This window comes from Phyllobates terribilis, unplaced genomic scaffold, assembly GCF_046119375.1.
Source record: "Phyllobates terribilis strain yellow unplaced genomic scaffold, ASM4611937v1 Scaffold_14__1_contigs__length_39327217, whole genome shotgun sequence".
In the NCBI taxonomy this organism is placed as follows: Eukaryota; Metazoa; Chordata; class Amphibia; order Anura; family Dendrobatidae; genus Phyllobates; species Phyllobates terribilis.
The window spans coordinates 34,239,449-34,260,366 of NW_027362774.1; the positions used below are offsets into that span (position 1 = coordinate 34,239,449).

A 20,918-nucleotide genomic window follows, 5' to 3' on the forward strand; every position below is an offset into this window, starting at 1 on the left:
TGTTTGGGGTGATGTTTGCGGTGATGTTTGGGGTGATGTTTGCTGTGATGCTTGGGGTGATGTTTGGGGTGATGTTTGCGGTGATGTTTGGGGTGATGTTTGGGGTGATGTTTGCGGTGATGTTTGAGGTGATGTTTGGGGTGATGTTTGGGGTGATGTTTGGGGTGATGTTTGCTGTGATGTTTGGGGTGATGTTTGGGGTGATGTTTGGGGTGATGTTTGCGGTGATGTTTGGGGTGATGCTTGCGGTGATGTTTGGGGTGATGTTTGCTGTGATGTTTGGGGTGATGTTTGGGGTGATGTTTGGGGTGATGTTTGCGATGATGCTTGGGGTGATGTTTGGGGTGATGTTTGCTGTGAAGTTTGGGGTCATGGTTGGGGGTGATCTTTGGGGTGATGTTTCGGGCGATATTTTCGGTGATGTTTGCGGTGATGTTTGGGGTGATGTTTGCGATGATGTTTGGGGTGATATTTGCTGTGAAGTTTGGGGTCATGGTTGGGGGTGATCTTTGGCTTGATGTTTGGGGTGATGTTTGCTGTGATGTTTGGGGTGATGTTTGGGGTAATATTTGGGGTGATGTTTGGGGTAATGTTTGCTGTGATGTTTGGGGTGATGCTTGCTGTGATGTTTGGGATGATATTTGCGGTGATGTTTGGGGTGATGTTTGCTGTGATGTTTGGGGTGATGTTTGCTGTGATGTTTGGGATGATGTTTGCGGTGATGTTTGGGGTGATGTTTGGGGTGATGTTTGCGGTGATGTTTGCTGTGATGTTTGAGGTGATGTTTGTGGTGATGTTTGGGGTGATGTTTGCTGTGATGTTTGCGGTGATGTTTGCGGTGATGTTTGGGGTGATGCTTGCGGTGATGTTTGGGGTGATGTTTGCTGTGATGTTGGGGTGATGTTTGGGGTGATGTTTGCGGTGATGCTTGGGGTGATGTTTGCTGTGATGTTTGGGGTCATGGTTGGGGATGATCTTTGGGGTGATATTTCGGGCGATATTTTCGGTGATGTTTGCGGTGATGTTTGGGGTGATGTTTGCGATGATGTTTGGGGTGATGTTTGGGGTGATATTTGCTGTGAAGTTTGGGGTCATGGTTGGGGGTGATCTTTGGCTTGATGTTTGGGGTGATGTTTGGGGTGATGTTTGGGGTAATGTTTGGGGTGATGTTTGGGGTGATGTTTGCGGTGATATTTGCGGTGATGTTTGGGGTGATGTTTGCTGTGATGTTTGGGGTGATGTTTGCGGTGATGTTTGGGATGATGTTTGCGGTGATGTTTGGGGTGATGTTTGGGGTGATGTTTGCGGTGATGTTTGCTGTGATGTTTGAGGTGATGTTTGTGGTGATGTTTGGGGTGATGTTTGCTGTGATATTTGCGGTGATGTTTGCAGTGATGTTTGGGGTGATGTTTGGGGTGATGTTTGCGGTGATGTTTGCTGTGATGTTTGAGGTGATGTTTGGGGTGATGTTTGGGGTGATGTTTGGGGTGATGTTTGGGATGATGTTTGCGGTGATGTTTGGGGTGATGTTTGGGGTGATGTTTGGGGTGATGTTTGCGGTGATGTTTGCTGTGATGTTTGAGTTGATGTTTGAGGTGATGTTTGGGGTGATGTTTGCGGTGATGTTTGCTGTGATGTTTGCGGTGATGTTTGCGGTGATATTTGCGGTGATGTTTGGGGTGATGTTTGGGGTGATGTTTGCGGTGATGTTTGCGGTGATGTTTGCTGTGATGTTTGCTGTGATGTTTGCGGTGATGTTTGCTGTGATGTTTGCGGTGATGTTTGCGGTGATGTTTGCGGTGATGTTTGGGGTGATGTTTGCGGTAATGTTTGGGGTGATGTTTGCGGTGATGTTTGGGGTGATGTTTGGGGTAATGTTTGGCTTGATGTTTGGGGTGATGTTTGGGGTGATGTTTGGGGTAATGTTTGGGGTGATGTTTGGGGTGATGTCTGCTGTGATGTTTGCTGTGATGTTTGCGGTGATGTTTGCGGTGATGTTTGCGGTGATGTTTGGGGTGATATTTGCGGTGATGTTTGCGGTGATGTTTGAGGTGATGTTTGGGGTGATGTTTGGGGTGATGTTTGCTGTGATGTTTGCGGTGATGTTTGAGGTGATGTTTGGGGTGATATTTGCGGTGACGTTTGGGGTGATGTTTGCGGTGATGTTTGCTGTGATGTTTGCGGTGATGTTTGCTGTGATGTTTGCTGTGATGTTTGGGGTGATGTTTGGGGTGATGTTTGGGGTGATGTTTGGGGTGATGTTTGCTGTGATATTTGCGGTGATGTTTGGGGTGATGTTTGGGGTGTTTGCGGTGATGTTTGCGTTGATGTTTGCTGTGATGTTTGCGGTGATGTTTGCGGTGATATTTGCGGTGATGTTTGCGGTGATATTTGAGGTGATGTTTGGGGTGATGTTTGGGGTGATGTTTGCTGTGATGTTTGCGGTGATGTTTGCGGTGATGTTTGCGGTGATATTTGCGGTGATGTTTGCGGTGATGTTTGGGGTGATGTTTGCTGTGATGTTTGGGATGATGTTAGCGGTGATGTTTGCTGTGATGTTTGAGGTGATGTTTGCGGTGATATTTGCGCTGATGTTTGCGGTGATGTTTGCGGTGATGTTTGGGGTGATGTTTGGGGTGATGTTTGGGGTGATGTTTGAGGTGATGTTTGCTGTGATGTTTGCGGTGATGTTTGCTGTGATGTTTGCGGTGATGTTTGGGGTGATGTTTGGGGTGATGTTTGCTGTGATGTTTGCGGTGATGTTTGCGGTGATGTTTGGGGTGATGTTTGGGGTGATGTTTGCTGTGATGTTTGGGGTGATGTTTGCTGTGATGTTTGCGGTGATGTTTGCGGTGATGTTTGGGGTGATGTTTGGGGTGATGTTTGCGGTGATGTTTAGGGTGATGTTTGCTGTGATGTTTGAGGTGATGTTTGGGGTGATGTTTGCTGTGATGTTTGCGGTGATGTTTGGGGTGATGTTTGCGGTGATGTTTGGGGTGATGTTTGGGGTAATGTTTGGCTTGATGTTTGGGGTGATGTTTGGGGTGATGTTTGGAGTGATGTTTGCGGTGATGTTTGGGGTGATGTTTGGGGTGATGTTTGCTGTGATGTTTGCGGTGATGTTTGCGGTGATGTTTGGGGTGATGTTTGCGGTTATGTTTGCGGTGATGTTTGCGGTGATATTTGCGGTGATGTTTGCGGTGATGTTTGAGGTGATGTTTGCTGTGATGTTTGCGGTGATGTTTGCGGTGATGTTTGCGGTGATATTTGCGGTGATGTTTGCGGTGATGTTTGAGGTGATGTTTGCTGTGATGTTTGGGGTGATGTTTGCGGTGATATTTGCGGTGATGTTTGAGGTGATGTTTGGGGTGATGTTTGCGGTGATGTTTGCGTTGATGTTTGTTGTGATGTTTGCGGTGATGTTTGCGGTTATATTTGCGGTGATGTTTGCGGTGATATTTGCGGTGATGTTTGGGGTGATGTTTGGGGTGATGTTTGCTGTGATGTTTGCGGTGATGTTTGCGGTGATGTTTGCGGTGATATTTGCGGTGATGTTTGCGGTGATGTTTGAGGTGATGTTTGGGGTGATGTTTGCTGTGGTGTTTGGGGTGATGTTTGCGGTGATGTTTGCTGTGATGTTTGAGGTGATGTTTGCGGTGATATTTGCGCTGATGTTTGCGGTGATGTTTGCGGTGATGTTTGGGGTGATGTTTGGGGTGATGTTTGGGGTGATGTTTGCGGTGATGTTTGCGGTTATGTTTGCGGTGATGTTTGAGGTGATGTTTGCTGTGATGTTTGCGGTGATGTTTGCGGTGATGTTTGCGGTGATGTTTGCGGTGATGTTTGCGGTGATGTTTGGGGTGATGTTTGGGGTGATGTTTGCTGTGATGTTTGCGGTGATGTTTGGGGTGATGTTTGGGGTGATGTTTGCTGTGATGTTTGGGGTGATGTTTGCTGTGATGTTTGCGGTGATGTTTGCGGTGATGTTTGCTGTGATGTTTGCGGTGATGTTTGGGGTGATGTTTGGGGTGATGTTTGCTGTGATGTTTGCGGTGATGTTTGCGGTGATGTTTGGGGTGATGTTTGGGGTGATGTTTGCGGTGATGTTTGTGGTGATGTTTGGGGTGATGTTTGCGGTGATGTTTGCGGTGATGTTTGGGGTGATGTTTGGGGTGATGTTTGCGGTGATGTTTGCTGTGATGTTTGCGGTGATGTTTGGGGTGATGTTTGGGGTGATGTTTGCTGTGATGTTTGCGGTGATGTTTGCGGTGATGTTTGGGGTGATGTTTGGGGTGATGTTTGCTGTGATGTTTGGGGTGATGTTTGCTGTGATGTTTGCGGTGATGTTTGCGGTGATGTTTGGGGTGATGTTTGGGGTGATGTTTGCGGTGATGTTTGGGGTGATGTTTGCTGTGATGTTTGCGGTGATGTTTGGGGTGATGTTTGCTGTGATGTTTGCGGTGATGTTTGGGGTGATGTTTGGGGTGATGTTTGGGGTGATGTTTGCGGTGATGTTTGCGGTGATGTTTGCGGTGATGTTTGGGGTGATGTTTGGGGTGATGTTTGCTGTGATGTTTGCGGTGATGTTTGGGGTGATGTTTGGGGTGATGTTTGCGGTGATGTTTGCGGTGATGTTTGCTGTGATGTTTGCTGTGGTGTTTGCGGTGATGTTTGCGGTGATATTTGCGGTGATGTTTGCGGTGATGTTTGCGGTGATGTTTGAGGTGATGTTTGGGGTGATGTTTGAGGTGATGTTTGCTGTGATGTTTGCGGTGATGTTTGCTGTGATGTTTGGGATGATGTTTGGGGTGATGTTTGGGGTGATGTTTGAGGTGATGTTTGCTGTGATGTTTGCGGTGATGTTTGCTGTGATGTTTGCGGTGATGTTTGGGGTGATGTTTCTGGTGATGTTTGCTGTGATGTTTGCGGTGATGTTTGCGGTGATGTTTGGAGTGATGTTTGGAGTGATGTTTGCTGTGATGTTTGGGGTGATGTTTGCTGTGATGTTTGCGGTGATGTTTGGGGTGATGTTTGGGGTGATGTTTGGGGTGATGTTTGCGGTGATGTTTAGGGTGATGTTTGCTGTGATGTTTGAGGTGATGTTTGGGGTGATGTTTGCTGTGATGTTTGCGGTGATGTTTGGGGTGATGTTTGCGGTGATGTTTGGGGTGATGTTTGGGGTAATGTTTGGCTTGATGTTTGGGGTGATGTTTGGGGTAATGTTTGGGGTGATGTTTGAGGTGATGTTTGCTGTGATGTTTGCTGTGATGTTTGCTGTGATGTTTGCGGTGATGTTTGCGGTGATGTTTGGGGTGATGTTTGCGGTGATATTTGCGGTGATGTTTGCGGTGATGTTTGAGGTGATGTTTGCTGTGATGTTTGGGGTGATGTTTGCGGTGATGTTTGCGGTGATATTTGCGGTGATGTTTGGGGTGATGTTTGAGGTGATGTTTGCTGTGATGTTTGCGGTGATGTTTGCTGTGATGTTTGCGGTGATGTTTGCGGTGATATTTGCGGTGATGTTTGGGGTGATGTTTGGGGTGATGTTTGCGGTGATGTTTGCGTTGATGTTTGTTGTGATGTTTGCGGTGATGTTTGCGGTGATGTTTGCGGTGATATTTGCGGTGATGTTTGCGGTGATGTTTGAGGTGATGTTTGCTGTGATGTTTGCGGTGATGTTTGCGGTGATGTTTGCGGTGATATTTGCGGTGATGTTTGCGGTGATGTTTGAGGTGATGTTTGCTGTGATGTTTGCGGTGATGTTTGGGGTGATGTTTGGGGTGATGTTTGCTGTGATGTTTGCGGTGATGTTTGGGGTGATGTTTGGGGTGATGTTTGCTGTGATGTTTGCGGTGATATTTGCGGTGATGTTTGCGGTGATGTTTGAGGTGATGTTTGCGGTGATATTTGCGGTGATGTTTGGGGTGATGTTTGGGGTGATGTTTGCGGTGATGTTTGCTGTGATGTTTGCGGTGATGTTTGCGGTGATATTTGCGGTGATGTTTGGGGTGATGTTTGAGGTGATGTTTGCTGTGATGTTTGCGGTGATGTTTGCTGTGATGTTTGCGGTGATGTTTGCGGTGATATTTGCGGTGATGTTTGGGGTGATGTTTGGGGTGATGTTTGCGGTGATGTTTGCGTTGATGTTTGTCGTGATGTTTGCGGTGATGTTTGCGGTGATGTTTGCGGTGATGTTTGCGGTGATATTTGCGGTGATGTTTGCGGTGATGTTTGAGGTGATGTTTGCTGTGATGTTTGCGGTGATGTTTGCGGTGATGTTTGCGGTGATATTTGCGGTGATGTTTGCGGAGATGTTTGCGGTGATGTTTGAGGTGATGTGTGCTGTGATGTTTGGGGTGATGTTTGCGGTGATGTTTGCGGTGATATTTGCGGTGATGTTTGGGGTGATGTTTGAGGTGATGTTTGCTGTGATGTTTGCGGTGATGTTTGCTGTGATGTTTGCGGTGATGTTTGCGGTGATATTTGCGGTGATGTTTGGGGTGATGTTTGGGGTGATGTTTGTTGTGATGTTTGCGGTGATGTTTGCGGTTATATTTGCGGTGATGTTTGCGGTGATATTTGCGGTGATGTTTGGGGTGATGTTTGGGGTGATGTTTGCTGTAATGTTTGCGGTGATGTTTGCGGTGATGTTTGCGGTGATATTTGCGGTGATGTTTGAGGTGATGTTTGGGGTGATGTTTGCTGTGGTGTTTGGGGTGATGTTTGCGGTGATGTTTGCTGTGATGTTTGAGGTGATGTTTGCGGTGATATTTGCGCTGATGTTTGCGGTGATGTTTGGGGTGATGTTTGGGGTGATGTTTGCGGTGATGTTTGCGGTTATGTTTGCGGTGATGTTTGAGGTGATGTTTGCTGTGATGTTTGCGGTGATGTTTGCGGTGATGTTTGCGGTGATGTTTGCTGTGATGTTTGCGGTGATGTTTGGGGTGATGTTTGGGGTGATGTTTGCTGTGATGTTTGCGGTGATGTTTGCGGTGATGTTTGGGGTGATGTTTGCTGTGATGTTTGGGGTGATGTTTGCTGTGATGTTTGCGGTGATGTCTGCGGTGATGTTTGGGGTGATGTTTGGGGTGATGTTTGCGGTGATGTTTGGGGTGATGTTTGCTGTGATGTTTGAGGTGATGTTTGGGGTGATGTTTGCTGTGATGTTTGCGGTGATGTTTGGGGTGATGTTTGGGGTGATGTTTGCGGTGATGTTTGCGGTGATGTTTGCTGTGATGTTTGCTGTGATGTTTGCGGTGATGTTTGCGGTGATATTTGCGGTGATGTTTGCGGTGATGTTTGCGGTGATGTTTGAGGTGATGTTTGGGGTGATGTTTGAGGTGATGTTTGCTGTGATGTTTGCGGTGATGTTTGCTGTGATGTTTGGGGTGATGTTTGGGGTGATGTTTGGGGTGATGTTTGGGGTGATGTTTGGGGTGATGTTTAGGGTGATGTTTGCGGTGATGTTTGCGGTGATGTTTGGGGTGATGTTTGCTGTGATGTTTGGGGTGATGCTTGCTGTGATGTTTGCGGTGATGTTTGCTGTGATGTTTGCGGTGATGTTTGGGGTGATGTTTGGGGTGATGTTTGATGTGATGTTTGGGGTGATGTTTGGGGTGATGTTTGAGGTGATGTTTGCTGTGATGTTTGGGGTGATGTTTGCTGTGATGTTTGGGGTGATGTTTGCTGTGATGTTTGCGGTGATGTTTGCTGTGATGTTTGCGGTGATGTTTGCTGTGATGTTTGGGGTGATGTTTGCTGTGATGTTTGCGGTGATGTTTGCGGTGATGTTTGGGGTGATGTTTGCGGTGATGTTTGCTGTGATGTTTGCTGTGATGTTTGGGGTGATGTTTGGGGTGATGTTTGCGGTGATGTTTGCGGTGATATTTGCGGTGATGTTTGCGGTGATGTTTGGGTAATGTTTGGGGTGATGTTTGCGGTGATGTTTGCGGTGATGTTTGCGGTGATGTTTGCTGTGATGTTTGCGGTGAAGTTTGGGGTGATGTTTGGGGTGATGTTTGCTGTGATGTTTGCGGTGATGTTTGCGGTGATGTTTGGGGTGATGTTTGGGGTGATGTTTGCTGTGATGTTTGGGGTGATGTTTGCTGTGATGTTTGCGGTGATGTTTGCGGTGATGTTTGGGGTGATGTTTGGGGTGATGTTTGCGGTGATGTTTGGGGTGATGTTTGCTGTGATGTTTGAGGTGATGTTTGGGGTGATGTTTGCTGTGATGTTTGCGGTGATGTTTGGGGTGATGTTTGGGGTGATGTTTGCGGTGATGTTTGCGGTGATGTTTGCGGTGATGTTTGCTGTGATGTTTGCGGTGATGTTTGGGGTGATGTTTGGGGTGATGTTTGCTGTGATGTTTGGGGTGATGTTTGCTGTGATGTTTGCGGTGATGTTTGCGGTGATGTTTGGGGTGATGTTTGGGGTGATGTTTGCTGTGATGTTTGGGGTGATGTTTGCTGTGATGTTTGCGGTGATGTTTGCGGTGATGTTTGGGGTGATGTTTGGGGTGATGTTTGCGGTGATGTTTAGGGTGATGTTTGCTGTGATGTTTGAGGTGATGTTTGGGGTGATGTTTGCTGTGATGTTTGCGGTGATGTTTGGGGTGATGTTTGCGGTTGTGTTTGGGGTGATGTTTGGGGTAATGTTTGGCTTGATGTTTGGGGTGATGTTTGTGGTAATGTTTGGGGTGATGTTTGGGGTGATGTTTGCTGTGATGTTTGCTGTGATGTTTGCGGTGATGTTTGCGGTGATGTTTGGGGTGATGTTTGCGGTGATGTTTGCGGTGATGTTTGCGGTGATATTTGCGGTGATGTTTGCGGTGATGTTTGAGGTGATGTTTGCTGTGATGTTTGCGGTGATGTTTGCGGTGATGTTTGCGGTGATATTTGCGGTGATGTTTGCGGTGATGTTTGAGGTGATGTTTGCTGTGATGTTTGGGGTGATGTTTGCGGTGATGTTTGCGGTGATATTTGCGGTGATGTTTGGGGTGATGTTTGAGGTGATGTTTGCTGTGATGTTTGCGGTGATGTTTGCTGTGATGTTTGCGGTGATGTTTGCGGTGATATTTGCGGTGATGTTTGGGGTGATGTTTGGGGTGATGTTTGCGGTGATGTTTGCGTTGATGTTTGTTGTGATGTTTGCTGTGATGTTTGCGGTTATATTTGCGGTGATGTTTGCGGTGATATTTGCGGTGATGTTTGGGGTGATGTTTGGGGTGATGTTTGCGGTGATGTTTGCGGTGATGTTTGCGGTGATATTTGCGGTGATGTTTGCGGTGATGTTTGAGGTGATGTTTGGGGTGATGTTTGCTGTGGTGTTTGGGGTGATGTTTGCGGTGATGTTTGCTGTGATGTTTGAGGTGATGTTTGCGGTGATATTTGCGCTGATGTTTGCGGTGATGTTTGCGGTGATGTTTGCGGTGATGTTTGGGGTGATGTTTGGGGTGATGTTTGCGGTGATGTTTGCGGTTATGTTTGCGGTGATGTTTGAGGTGATGTTTGCTGTGATGTTTGCGGTGATGTTTGCGGTGATGTTTGCGGTGATGTTTGCTGTGATGTTTGCGGTGATGTTTGGGGTGATGTTTGGGGTGATGTTTGCTGTGATGTTTGCGGTGATGTTTGCGGTGATGTTTGGGGTGATGTTTGGGGTGATGTTTGCTGTGATGTTTGGGGTGATGTTTGCTGTGATGTTTGCGGTGATGTTTGCGGTGATGTTTGGGGTGATGTTTGGGGTGATGTTTGCGGTGATGTTTGGGGTGATGTTTGCTGTGATGTTTGAGGTGATGTTTGGGGTGATGTTTGCTGTGATGTTTGCGGTGATGTTTGCTGTGATGTTTGCTGTGATGTTTGCTGTGATGTTTGCGGTGATGTTTGCGGTGATGTTTGCGGTGATGTTTGAGGTGATGTTTGGGGTGATGTTTGAGGTGATGTTTGCTGTGATGTTTGCGGTGATGTTTGCTGTGATGTTTAGGGTGATGTTTGGGGTGATGTTTGGGGTGATGTTTGGGGTGATGTTTTCTGTGATGTTTGGGGTGATGTTTGCTGTGATGTTTGCGGTGATGTTTGCTGTGATGTTTGCGGTGATGTTTGGGGTGATGTTTGGGGTGATGTTTGATGTGATGTTTGGGGTGATGTTTGGGGTGATGTTTGAGGTGATGTTTGCTGTGATGTTTGGGGTGATGTTTGCTGTGATGTTTGGGGTGATGTTTGCTGTGATGTTTGCGGTGATGTTTGCTGTGATGTTTGGGGTGATGTTTGCTGTGATGTTTGCGGTGATGTTTGCGGTGATGTTTGGGGTGATGTTTGCGGTGATGTTTGCGGTGATGTTTGCTGTGATGTTTGCTGTGATGTTTGGGGTGATGTTTGGGGTGATGTTTGCGGTGATGTTTGCGGTGATATTTGCGGTGATGTTTGCGGTGATGTTTGGGGTAATGTTTGGGGTGATGTTTGCGGTGATGTTTGGGGTGATGTTTGGGGTGATGTTTGCGGTGATGTTTGGGGTGATGTTTGGGGTGATGTTTGGGGTGATGTTTGGGGTGATGTTTGCGGTGATGTTTGGGGTAATGTTTGGGGTGATGTTTGCGGTGATGTTTGCGGTGATGTTTGGGGTGATGTTTGGGGTGATGTTTGCTGTGATGTTTGCGGTGATATTTGCGGTGATGTTTGCGGTGATGTTTGGGGTGATGTTTGCGGTGATGTTTGAGGTGATGTTTGCGGTGATATTTGCGGTGATGTTTGGGGTGATGTTTGCGGTGATGTTTGGGGTGATGTTTGCGGTGATGTTTGCTGTGATGTTTGGGGTGATGTTTGCTGTGATGTTTGCGGTGATGTTTGCGGTGATGTTTGCTGTGATGTTTGGGGTGATGTTTGCGGTGATGTTTGCGGTGATGTTTGCTGTGATGTTTGCTGTGATGTTTGGGGTGATGTTTGGGGTGATGTTTGGGGTGATGTTTGCGGTGATGTTTGCGGTGATATTTGCGGTGATGTTTGCGGTGATGTTTGGGGTAATGTTTGGGGTGATGTTTGCGGTGATGTTTGGGGTGATGTTTGGGGTGATGTTTGCGGTGATGTTTGGGGTGATGTTTGGGGTGATGTTTGGGGTGATGTTTGGGGTGATGTTTGCGGTGATGTTTGGGGTGATGTTTGGGGTGATGTTTGGGGTGATGTTTGCGGTGATGTTTGCTGTGATGTTTGCGGTGATGTTTGCGGTGATATTTGCGGTGATGTTTGCGGTGATGTTTGGGGTGATGTTTGCTGTGATGTTTGGGGTGATGTTTGCTGTGATGTTTGGGGTGATGTTTGCTGTGATGTTTGCTGTGATGTTTGCTGTGATGTTTGGGGTGATGTTTGCGGTGATGTTTGCGGTGATGTTTGGGGTGATGTTTGGGGTGATGTTTGCGGTGATGTTTGGGGTGATGTTTGCGGTGATGTTTGCGGTGATGTTTGCGGTGATGTTTGGGGTGATGTTTGCTGTGATGTTTGCTGTGATGTTTGCTGTGATGTTTGGGGTGATGTTTGCTGTGATGTTTGCGGTGATGTTTGGGGTGATGTTTGCGGTGATGTTTGGGGTGATGTTTGGGGTGATGTTTGCGGTGATGTTTGCGGTGATGTTTGGGGTGATGTTTGGGGTGATGTTTGCGGTGATGTTTGCGGTGATGTTTGGGGTGATGTTTGGGGTGATGTTTGCGGTGATGTTTGCGGTGATGTTTGGGGTGATGTTTGCGGTGATGTTTGCGGTGATGTTTGGGGTGATATTTGCTGTGATGTTTGCTGTGATGTTTGCGGTGATGTTTGAGGTGATGTTTGCGGTGATGTTTGGGGTGATGTTTGGGGTGATGTTTGCGGTGATGTTTGCGGTGATGTTTGCGGTGATGTTTGGGGTGATGTTTGGGGTGATGTTTGCGGTGATGTTTGGGGTGATGTTTGCGGTGATGTTTGGGGTGATGTTTGGGGTGATGTTTGCGGTGATGTTTGCGGTGATGTTTGGGGTGATGTTTGGGGTGATGTTTGCGGTGATGTTTGGGGTGATGTTTGCGGTGATGTTTGCGGTGATGTTTGGGGTGATGTTTGCGGTGATGTTTGCGGTGATGTTTGCGGTGATGTTTGCGGTGATGTTTGGGGTGATGTTTGGGGTGATGTTTGCGGTGATGTTTGGGGTGATGTTTGCGGTGATGTTTGGGGTGATATTTGCTGTGATGTTTGCGGTGATGTTTGGGGTGATGTTTGGGGTGATGTTTGCTGTGAAGTTTGGGGTGATCTTTGGGGTGATGTTTGGGGTGATATTTGCGGTGTTGTTTGGGGTGATATTTGGAGCACTTACCTTCTGGGTGTAGGTGTGATTGGGCTTGTCCTCCATGATATGAGGGATCAGGGCGACTCCGCTCTCGGCGATTGCTCGGTGGAACAGCCCTTTGGACATTGGGGACAGGAGCTGCGCGAATAGAGCACGCGGTGACGTCATTGATGACTGAGACCCTGACCGACATTGTAAAGGCTAAACTGGTGAGCAGTGCATGTTACATCAGACCACCAGGGGGCGCTCACCAGGACAGACACGCTGACTCCGCCAGCCGATTCACCAAATACAGTCACTAAGTTTGGATCTCCCCCGAAGTCCGCAATGTTCTCCTGAATCCATCTGAGAGCAGCGATCTGATCCAAGAAGCCGTAGTTTCCTGGGACTCTTTCATCTCCGGTGCTGGGACAGAGATGATAAGCGGCATCAGAATTTCATCACTATTCAGCGATAAACAGCGCCTTTCTGGTATATTAGAGGAAAACTCCGCCTCTAGATGGCGCCGTCAGCCATAGAAATTGTGTGTAACTCCATTCTCGTGTCAATGAGCGCCATCTACAGCTCTGAGAGGCCATTGCATCCCTCCTGGTCGTAACTATAGTGAGACATCCAGTACCATCAATGAGGTGATATAGGGGGGCCCAATTGGTGATTTTGCACTGGAACCCACCAGCAGCGGCTTACAACACCAGCACAGACCCCTCATCTCCACAGTCATATCACCGGCTGTCATTCAGAAACCCCAGTATTAACCACTCACCTGAAAAATCCCAGGAATCCTAGTCTGTACTGGATGGAGGCAACAACCACATTCTCAAACGCACTCAACACTGACCCCTCAAACATCCCGGCGCCCCCTGACCGTAGTCCTCCTCCATGAATAAATACCATCACCTGGAAAGAAACGGACCAGACAAGTTCACCAAAGCACACCATAAGCTTGTTTGGGGACACATAACAGTCAGAGAGGCGCGGGTCACCTCTGTCTATAGTCCCAATACAGCCGGAGAGACGCGGGTCACCTCTGTCTATAGTCCCAATACAGCCGGAGAGACGCGGGTCACCTCTGTCTATAGTCTCCAAACACCCGGAGAGACGCGGGTGACCTCTGTCTATAGTCCCAAAACAGCCGGAGAGACGCGGGTGACCTCTGTCTATAGTCCCAAAACAGCCAGAGAGATGCGGGTCACCTCTGTCTATAGTCTCCCAACAGCCGGAGAGATGCGGGTCACCTCTGTCTACAGTCCCAAAACAGCCGGAGAGATGCGGGTCACCTCTGTCTACAGTCCCAAAACAGCCGGAGAGATGCGGGTCACCTCTGTCTATAGTCTCCCAACAGCCGGAGAGACGCGGGTGACCTCTGTCTACAGTCCCAAAACAGCCGGAGAGATGCGGGTCACCTCTGTCTATAGTCCCAATACAGCCGGAGAGACGCGGGTCACCTCTGTCTATAGTCTCCAAACACCCGGAGAGACGCGGGTGACCTCTGTCTATAGTCCCAAAACAGCCGGAGAGACGCGGGTGACCTCTGTCTATAGTCCCAAAACAGCCGGAGAGATGCGGGTCACCTCTGTCTATAGTCTCCCAACAGCCGGAGAGATGCGGGTCACCTCTGTCTATAGTCTCACAACAGCCGGAGAGATGCGGGTCACCTCTGTCTATAGTCTCACAACAGCCGGAGAGATGCGGGTCACCTCTGTCTATAGTCCCAATACAGCCGGAGAGACGCGGGTCACCTCTGTCTATAGTCTCCAAACACCCGGAGAGACGCGGGTGACCTCTGTCTATAGTCCCAAAACAGCCGGAGAGACGCGGGTGACCTCTGTCTATAGTCCCACAACAGCCGGAGAGACGCGGGTGACCTCTGTCTACAGTCCCAAAACAGCCGGAGAGATGCGGGTCACCTCTGTCTATAGTCCCAATACAGCCGGAGAGACGCGGGTCACCTCTGTCTACAGTCCCAAAACAGCCGGAGAGATGCGGGTCACCTCTGTCTATAGTCTCCCAACAGCCGGAGAGACGCGGGTGACCTCTGTCTATAGTCCCAAAACAGCCGGAGAGATGCGGGTCACCTCTGTCTATACTCCCAATACAGCCGGAGAGACGCGGGTCACCTCTGTCTATAGTCTCACAACAGCCGGAGAGACGCGGGTCACCTCTGTCTACAGTCCCAAAACAGCCGGAGAGATGCGGGTCACCTCTGTCTATAGTCCCAATACAGCCGGAGAGACGCGGGTCACCTCTGTCTATAGTCTCACAACAGCCGGAGAGACGCGGGTCACCTCTGTCTATAGTCTCACAACAGTCGGAGAGACGCGGGTGACCTCTGTCTATAGTCTCACAACAGCCGGAGAGATGCGGGTCACCTCTGTCTATAGTCTCCCAACAGTCGGAGAGATGCGGATCACCTCTGTCTATAGTCTCACAAGAGCCGGAGAGACGAGGGTCGCCTCTGTCTATAGTCTCACAACAGTCGGAGAGACGCGGGTGACCTCTGTCTATAGTCTCACAACAGCCGGAGAGATGCGGGTCACCTCTGTCTATAGTCTCCCAACAGTCGGAGAGATGCGGATCACCTCTGTCTATAGTCTCACAACAGCCGGAGAGACGAGGGTCGCCTCTGTCTATAGTCTCACAACAGTCGGAGAGACGCGGGTGACCTCTGTCTATAGTCTCACAACAGCCGGAGAGATGCGGGTCACCTCTGTCTATAGTCCCAAAACAGCCGGAGAGACGCGGGTCACCTCTGTCTATAGTCTCCAAATAGCCGGAGAGACGCGGGTGATCTCTGTCTATAGTCCCAAAACAGCCGGAGAGACGCGGGTCACCTCTGTCTATAGTCTCACAACAGTCGGAGAGATGCGGGTCACCTCTGTCTATAGTCTCACAACAGCCGGAGAGACGAGGGTCACCTCTGTCTATAGTCTCCCAACAGCCGGAGAGACGCGGGTCACCTCTGTCTATAGTCCCACAACAGTCGGAGAGACGCGGGTCACCTCTGTCTATAGTCTCACAACAGTCGGAGAGACGCGGGTCACCTCTGTCTATAGTCTCCCAACAGCCGGAGAGACGCAGGTCACCTCTGTCTATAGTCCCACAACAGCCGGAGAGACGTGGGTCACCTCTGTCTATAGTCCCACAACAGCCGGAGAGACGTGGGTCACCTCTGTCTATAGTCCCACAACAGCCGGAGAGACACGGGTCACCTCTGTCTATATTCTCCCAACAGCCGGAGAGACGTGGGTCACCTCTGTCTATAGTCTACCAACAGCCGGAGAGACGCAGGTCGCCTCTGTCTATAGTCCCACAACAGCCGGAGAGACGTGGGTCACCTCTGTCTATAGTCCCAAAATAGCCGGAGAGACGTGGGTCACCTCTGTCTATATTCTCACAACAGCCGGAGAGATGAGGGTCACCTCTGTCTATAGTCCCAAAACAGCCGGAGAGACGTGGGTCACCTCTGTCTATATTCTCACAACAGTCGGAGAGATGTGAGTCACCTCTGTCTATAGTCTCACAACAGCCGGAGAGACGTGGGTCACCTCTGTCTATAGTCTCACAACAGCTGGAGAGATGCGGGTCACCTCTGTCTATAGTCTCAGAACAGTCGGAGAGACACGAGTCACCTCTGTCTATATTCTCACAACAGCCAGAGAGACGAGGGTCACCTCTGTCTATAGTCCCACAACAGTCGGAGAGATGCGGGTCAACTCTGTCTATAGTCCCAAAACAGCCGGAGAGACGAGGGTCACTTCTGTCTATAGTCTCACAACAGCCGGAGAGACGTGGGTCACTTCTGTCTATAGTTCCACAACAGCCGGAGAGATGCGGGTCACCTCTGTCTATATTCTCACAACAGCCGGAGAGACGAGGGTCACCTCTGTCTATAGTCCCACAACAGCCGGAGAGACGAGGGTCACCTCTGTCTATAGTCCCACAACAGCCAGAGAGACGAGGCTCACCTCTGTCTATAGTCCCACAACAGCCGGAGAGACGCGGGTCACCTCTGTCTATAGTCCCACAACAGCCGGAGAGATGCGGGTCACCTCTGTCTATAGTCTCACAACAGCCGGAGAGATGCGGGTCACCTCTGTCTATAGTCTCACAACAGCCGGAGAGACGAGGGTCACCTCTGTCTATAGACCCACAACAGCTGGCGAGACGAGGGTCACCTCTGTCTATAGTTTCACAACAGCCGGAGAGACGGGGGTCACCTCTGTCTATAGACCCACAACAGCTGGAGAGACGAGGGTCACCTCTGTCTATAGTCCCACAACAGTCGGAGAGACGAGGGTCACCTCTGTCTATAGTCCCACAACAGTCGGAGAGACGAGGGTCACCTCTGTCTATAGTCCCACAACAGTCGGAGAGATGAGGGTCACCTCTGTCTATAGTCCCACAACAGTCGGAGAGACGAGGGTCACCTCTGTCTATAGTCCCACAACAGCTGGAGAGATGCGGGTCACCTTTGTCTATAGTCTCACAACAGTCGGAGAGACGAGGGTCACCTCTGTCTATAGTCCCACAACAGTCGGAGAGATGCGGGTCACCTCTGTCCATAGTCCCACAACAGCTGGAGAGATGCGGATCACCTCTGTCTATAGTCTCACAACAGCCGGAGAGATGCGGGTCACCTCTGTCTATAGTCTCAGAACACTCGGAGAGACGAGGGTCACCTCTGTCTATAGTCCCACAACAGCCGGAGAGACGAGGGTCACCTCTGTCTATAGTCCCACAACAGCTGGAGAGATGCGGGTCACCTCTGTCTATAGTCTCACAACAGCCGGAGAGATGCGGGTCACCTCTGTCTATAGTCTCACAACAGTGGGAGAGACGAGGGTCACCTCTGTCTATAGTCTCACAACAGCCAGAGAGATGAGGGTCACCTTTGTCTATAGTCTCAGAACAGTCGGAGAGACGCGTGTCACCTCTGTCTATAGTCCCACAACAGCCGGAGAGACGCAGGTCACCTCTGTCTATAGTCTCACAACAGCCGGAGAGACGAGGGTCACCTCTGTCTATAGTCCCACAACAGCTGGAGAGACGCGGGTCACCTCTGTCTATAGTCCCACAACAACTGGAGAGATGTGGGTCACCTCTGTCTATAGTCTCACAACAGCCGTAGAGATGCGGGTCACCTCTGTCTATAGTCTCACAACAGTGGGAGAGACGCGGGTCACCTCTGTCTATAGTCTCACAACAGCCAGAGAGACGAGGGTCACCTCTGTCTATAGTCCCACAACAGCTGGAGAGATGCGGGTCACCTCTGTCTATAGTCTCACAACAGTCGGAGAGGCGTGGGTCACCTCTGTCTATAGTCTCACAACAGTGGGAGAGACGCGGGTCACCTCTGTCTATAGTCTCACAACAGCCAGAGAGATGAGGGTCACCTCTGTCTATAGTCTCACAACAGCCTGAGAGACGCGGGTGACCTCTGTCTATAGTCTCACAACAGCCAGAGAGATGAGGGTCACCTCTTTCTATAGTCTCACAACAGCCTGAGAGACGCGGGTCACCTCTGTCTATAGTCTCACAACAGCCTGAGAGACGCGGGTCACCTCTGTCTATAGTCTCACAACAGCCAGAGAGATGAGGGTCACCTCTTTCTATAGTCTCACAACAGCTGGAAAGACAAGGGTCACCTCTGTCTATAGTCTCACAACAGCTGGAGAGACGCGGGTCACCTCTGTCTATAGTCTCACAACAGCCAGGGAGATGAGGGTCACCTCTGTCTATAGTCTCACAACAGTCAGAGAGACACGGGTCACCTCTGTCTATAGTCTCACAACAGTCGGAGAGATGAGGGTCACCTCTGTCTATAGTCTCACAACACCCGGAGAGACGCGGGTCACCTCTGTCTATAGTCTCACAACAGTCAGAGAGACACGGGTCACCTCTGTCTATAGTCTCACAACAGTCGGAGAGATGAGGGTCACCTCTGTCTATAGTCTCACAACATCCGGAGAGACGCGGGTCACCTCTGTCTATAGTCTCACAACAGTCGGAGAGACACGGGTCACCTCTGTCTATATTCTCACAACAGTCGGAGAGACGTGGGTCACCTCTGTCTATAGTCTCACAACAGTTGGAGAGACGAGGGTCACCTCTGTCTATATTCTCACAACAGTCGGAGAGACGCGGGTCACCTCTGTCTATAGTCTCACAACAGTCAGAGAGACACGGGTCACCTCTGTCTATAGTCTCACAACAGTCGGAGAGGCGCGGGTCACCTCTGTCTATAGTCTCACAACAGCCGGAGAGACGTGGGTCACCTCTGTCTATAGTCTCACAACAGCCGGAGAGACGAGGGTCACCTCTGTCTATAGTCTCACAACAGTCAGAGAGGCGCAAGTCACCTCTGTCTATAGTCTCACAACAGTCGGAGAGGCGCGGGTCACCTCTGTCTATAGTCTTACAACAGTCGGAGAGGCGCGGGTCACCTCTGTCTATAGTCTCACAACAGCCGGAGAGACGCGGGTCACCTCTGTCTATAGTCTCACAACAGCCGGAGAGACGTGGGTCACCTCTGTCTATAGTCTCACAACAGCCACAGAGATGAGGGTCACCTCTGTCTATAGTCTCACAACAGCCGGAGAGACGCGGGTCACCTCTCTCTATAGTCTCACAACAGCTGGAGAGATGCGGGTCACCTCTGTCTATAGTCTCACAACAGTCGGAGAGACGCGGGTCACCTCTGTCTATAGTCTCACAACAGTCAGAGAGACGTGGGTCACCTCTGTCTATAGTCTCACAACAGTCGGAGAGATGTGAGTCACCTCTGTCTATAGTCTCACAACAGTCAGAGAGACGAGGGTCACCTCTGTCTATAGTCTCACAACAGCCGGAGAGACACGGGTCACCTCTGTCTATAGTCTCACAACAGCCGGAGAGACGTGGGTCACCTCTGTCTATAGTCTCACAACAGCCGGAGAGACGAGGGTCACCTCTGTCTATAGTCTCACAACAGTCAGAGAGGCGCAAGTCACCTCTGTCTATAGTCTCACAACAGTCGGAGAGGCGCGGGTCACCTCTGTCTATAGTCTTACAACAGTCGGAGAGGCGCGGGTCACCTCTGTCTATAGTCTCACAACAGCCGGAGAGACGCGGGTCACCTCTGTCTATAGTCTCACAACAGCCGGAGAGACGTGGGTCACCTCTGTCTATAGTCTCACAACAGCCACAGAGATGAGGGTCACCTCTGTCTATAGTCTCACAACAGCCGGAGAGACGCGGGTCACCTCTCTCTATAGTCTCACAACAGCTGGAGAGATGCGGGTCACCTCTGTCTATAGTCTCACAACAGTAGGAGAGACGCGGGTCACCTCTGTCTATAGTCTCACAACAGTCAGAGAGACGTGGGTCACCTCTGTCTATAGTCTCACAACAGTCGGAGAGATGTGAGTCACCTCTGTCTATAGTCTCACAACAGTCGGAGAGACGCGGGTCACCTCTGTCTATAGTCTCACAACAGCCGGAGAGACACGGGTCAGCTCTGTCTATAGTCTCACAACAGCCAGAGAGATGAGGGTCACCTCTGTCTATAGTCTCACAACAGCCGGAGAGACGCGGGTCACCTCTGTCTATAGTCCCACAACAGCCGGAGAGACGAGGGTCACCTCTGTCTATAGTCTCACAACAGCCGGAGAGACGCGGGTCACCTCTGTCTATAGTCCCACAACAGCCGGAGAGATGCGGGTCACCTCTGTCTATAGTCTCACAACAGCTGGAGAGATGCGGGTCAGCTCTGTCTATAGTCTCACAACAGCCAGAGAGATGCGGGTCACCTCTGTCTATAGTCTCACAACAGCCGGAGAGATGCGGGTCAGCTCTGTCTATAGTCTCACAACAGCCAGAGAGATGCGGGTCACCTCTGTTTATAGTCTCACAACAGCTGGAGAGATGCGGGTCACCTCTCTCTATAGTCTCACAACAGTCGGAGAGATGCGGGTCAGCTCTGTCTATAGTCTCACAACAGCCAGAGAGATGCGGGTCACCTCTGTCTATAGTCTCACAACAGTCGGAGAGACGCGGGTCACCTCTGTCTATAGTCTCACAACAGCTGGAGAGGCGCAGGTCACCTCTGTCTATAGTCCCACAACAGTCGGAGAGGCGCGGGTCACCTCTGTCTATAGTCTCACAACAGTCGGAGAGACGCGGGTCACCTCTGTCTATAGTCCCACAACAGTCGGAGAGGCGCGGGTCACCTCTGCCTATAGTCCCACAACAGTCGGAGAGGCGCGGGTCACCTCTGTCTATAGTCTCACAACAGTCGGAGAGACGCGGGTCACCTCTGTCTATAGTCTCACAACAGCCGGAGAGACACGGGTCACCTCTGTCTATAGTCTCACAACAGTCGGAGAGGCGCGGGTCACCTCTGTGTATAGTCCCACAACAGTCGGAGAGGCGCGGGTCACCTCTGTCTATAGTCTCACAACAGTCGGAGAGACGCGGGTCACTTCTGTCTATAGTCCCACAACAGTCGGAGAGGCGCGGGTCACCTCTGTCTATAGTCTCACAACAGTCGGAGAGACGCGGGTCACCTCTGTCTATAGTCTCACAACAGCCGGAGAGACACGCGTCACCTCTGTCTATAGTCTCACAACAGCCGGAGAGGC

At 50.1% G+C, this 20,918-nt stretch overlaps 1 protein-coding gene across 1 annotated transcript in view; it reads right to left on the reverse strand.

Moving 5' to 3' along the window:
• The window catches only part of LOC141175902 (cocaine esterase-like), a 271,706-nt gene that overhangs the window by 249,329 nt on the left and 1,459 nt on the right, over positions 1 to 20,918 (reverse strand). The window contains exons 4-6 of the mRNA XM_073659894.1: positions 13,064 to 13,197; positions 12,552 to 12,705; positions 12,328 to 12,438 (exon numbers count right to left, since the gene is read on the reverse strand). Coding sequence (XP_073515995.1) covers positions 12,328 to 12,438; positions 12,552 to 12,705; positions 13,064 to 13,197 — 399 coding nt within the window. The remainder of the gene's footprint in view (positions 1 to 12,327; positions 12,439 to 12,551; positions 12,706 to 13,063; positions 13,198 to 20,918) is intronic.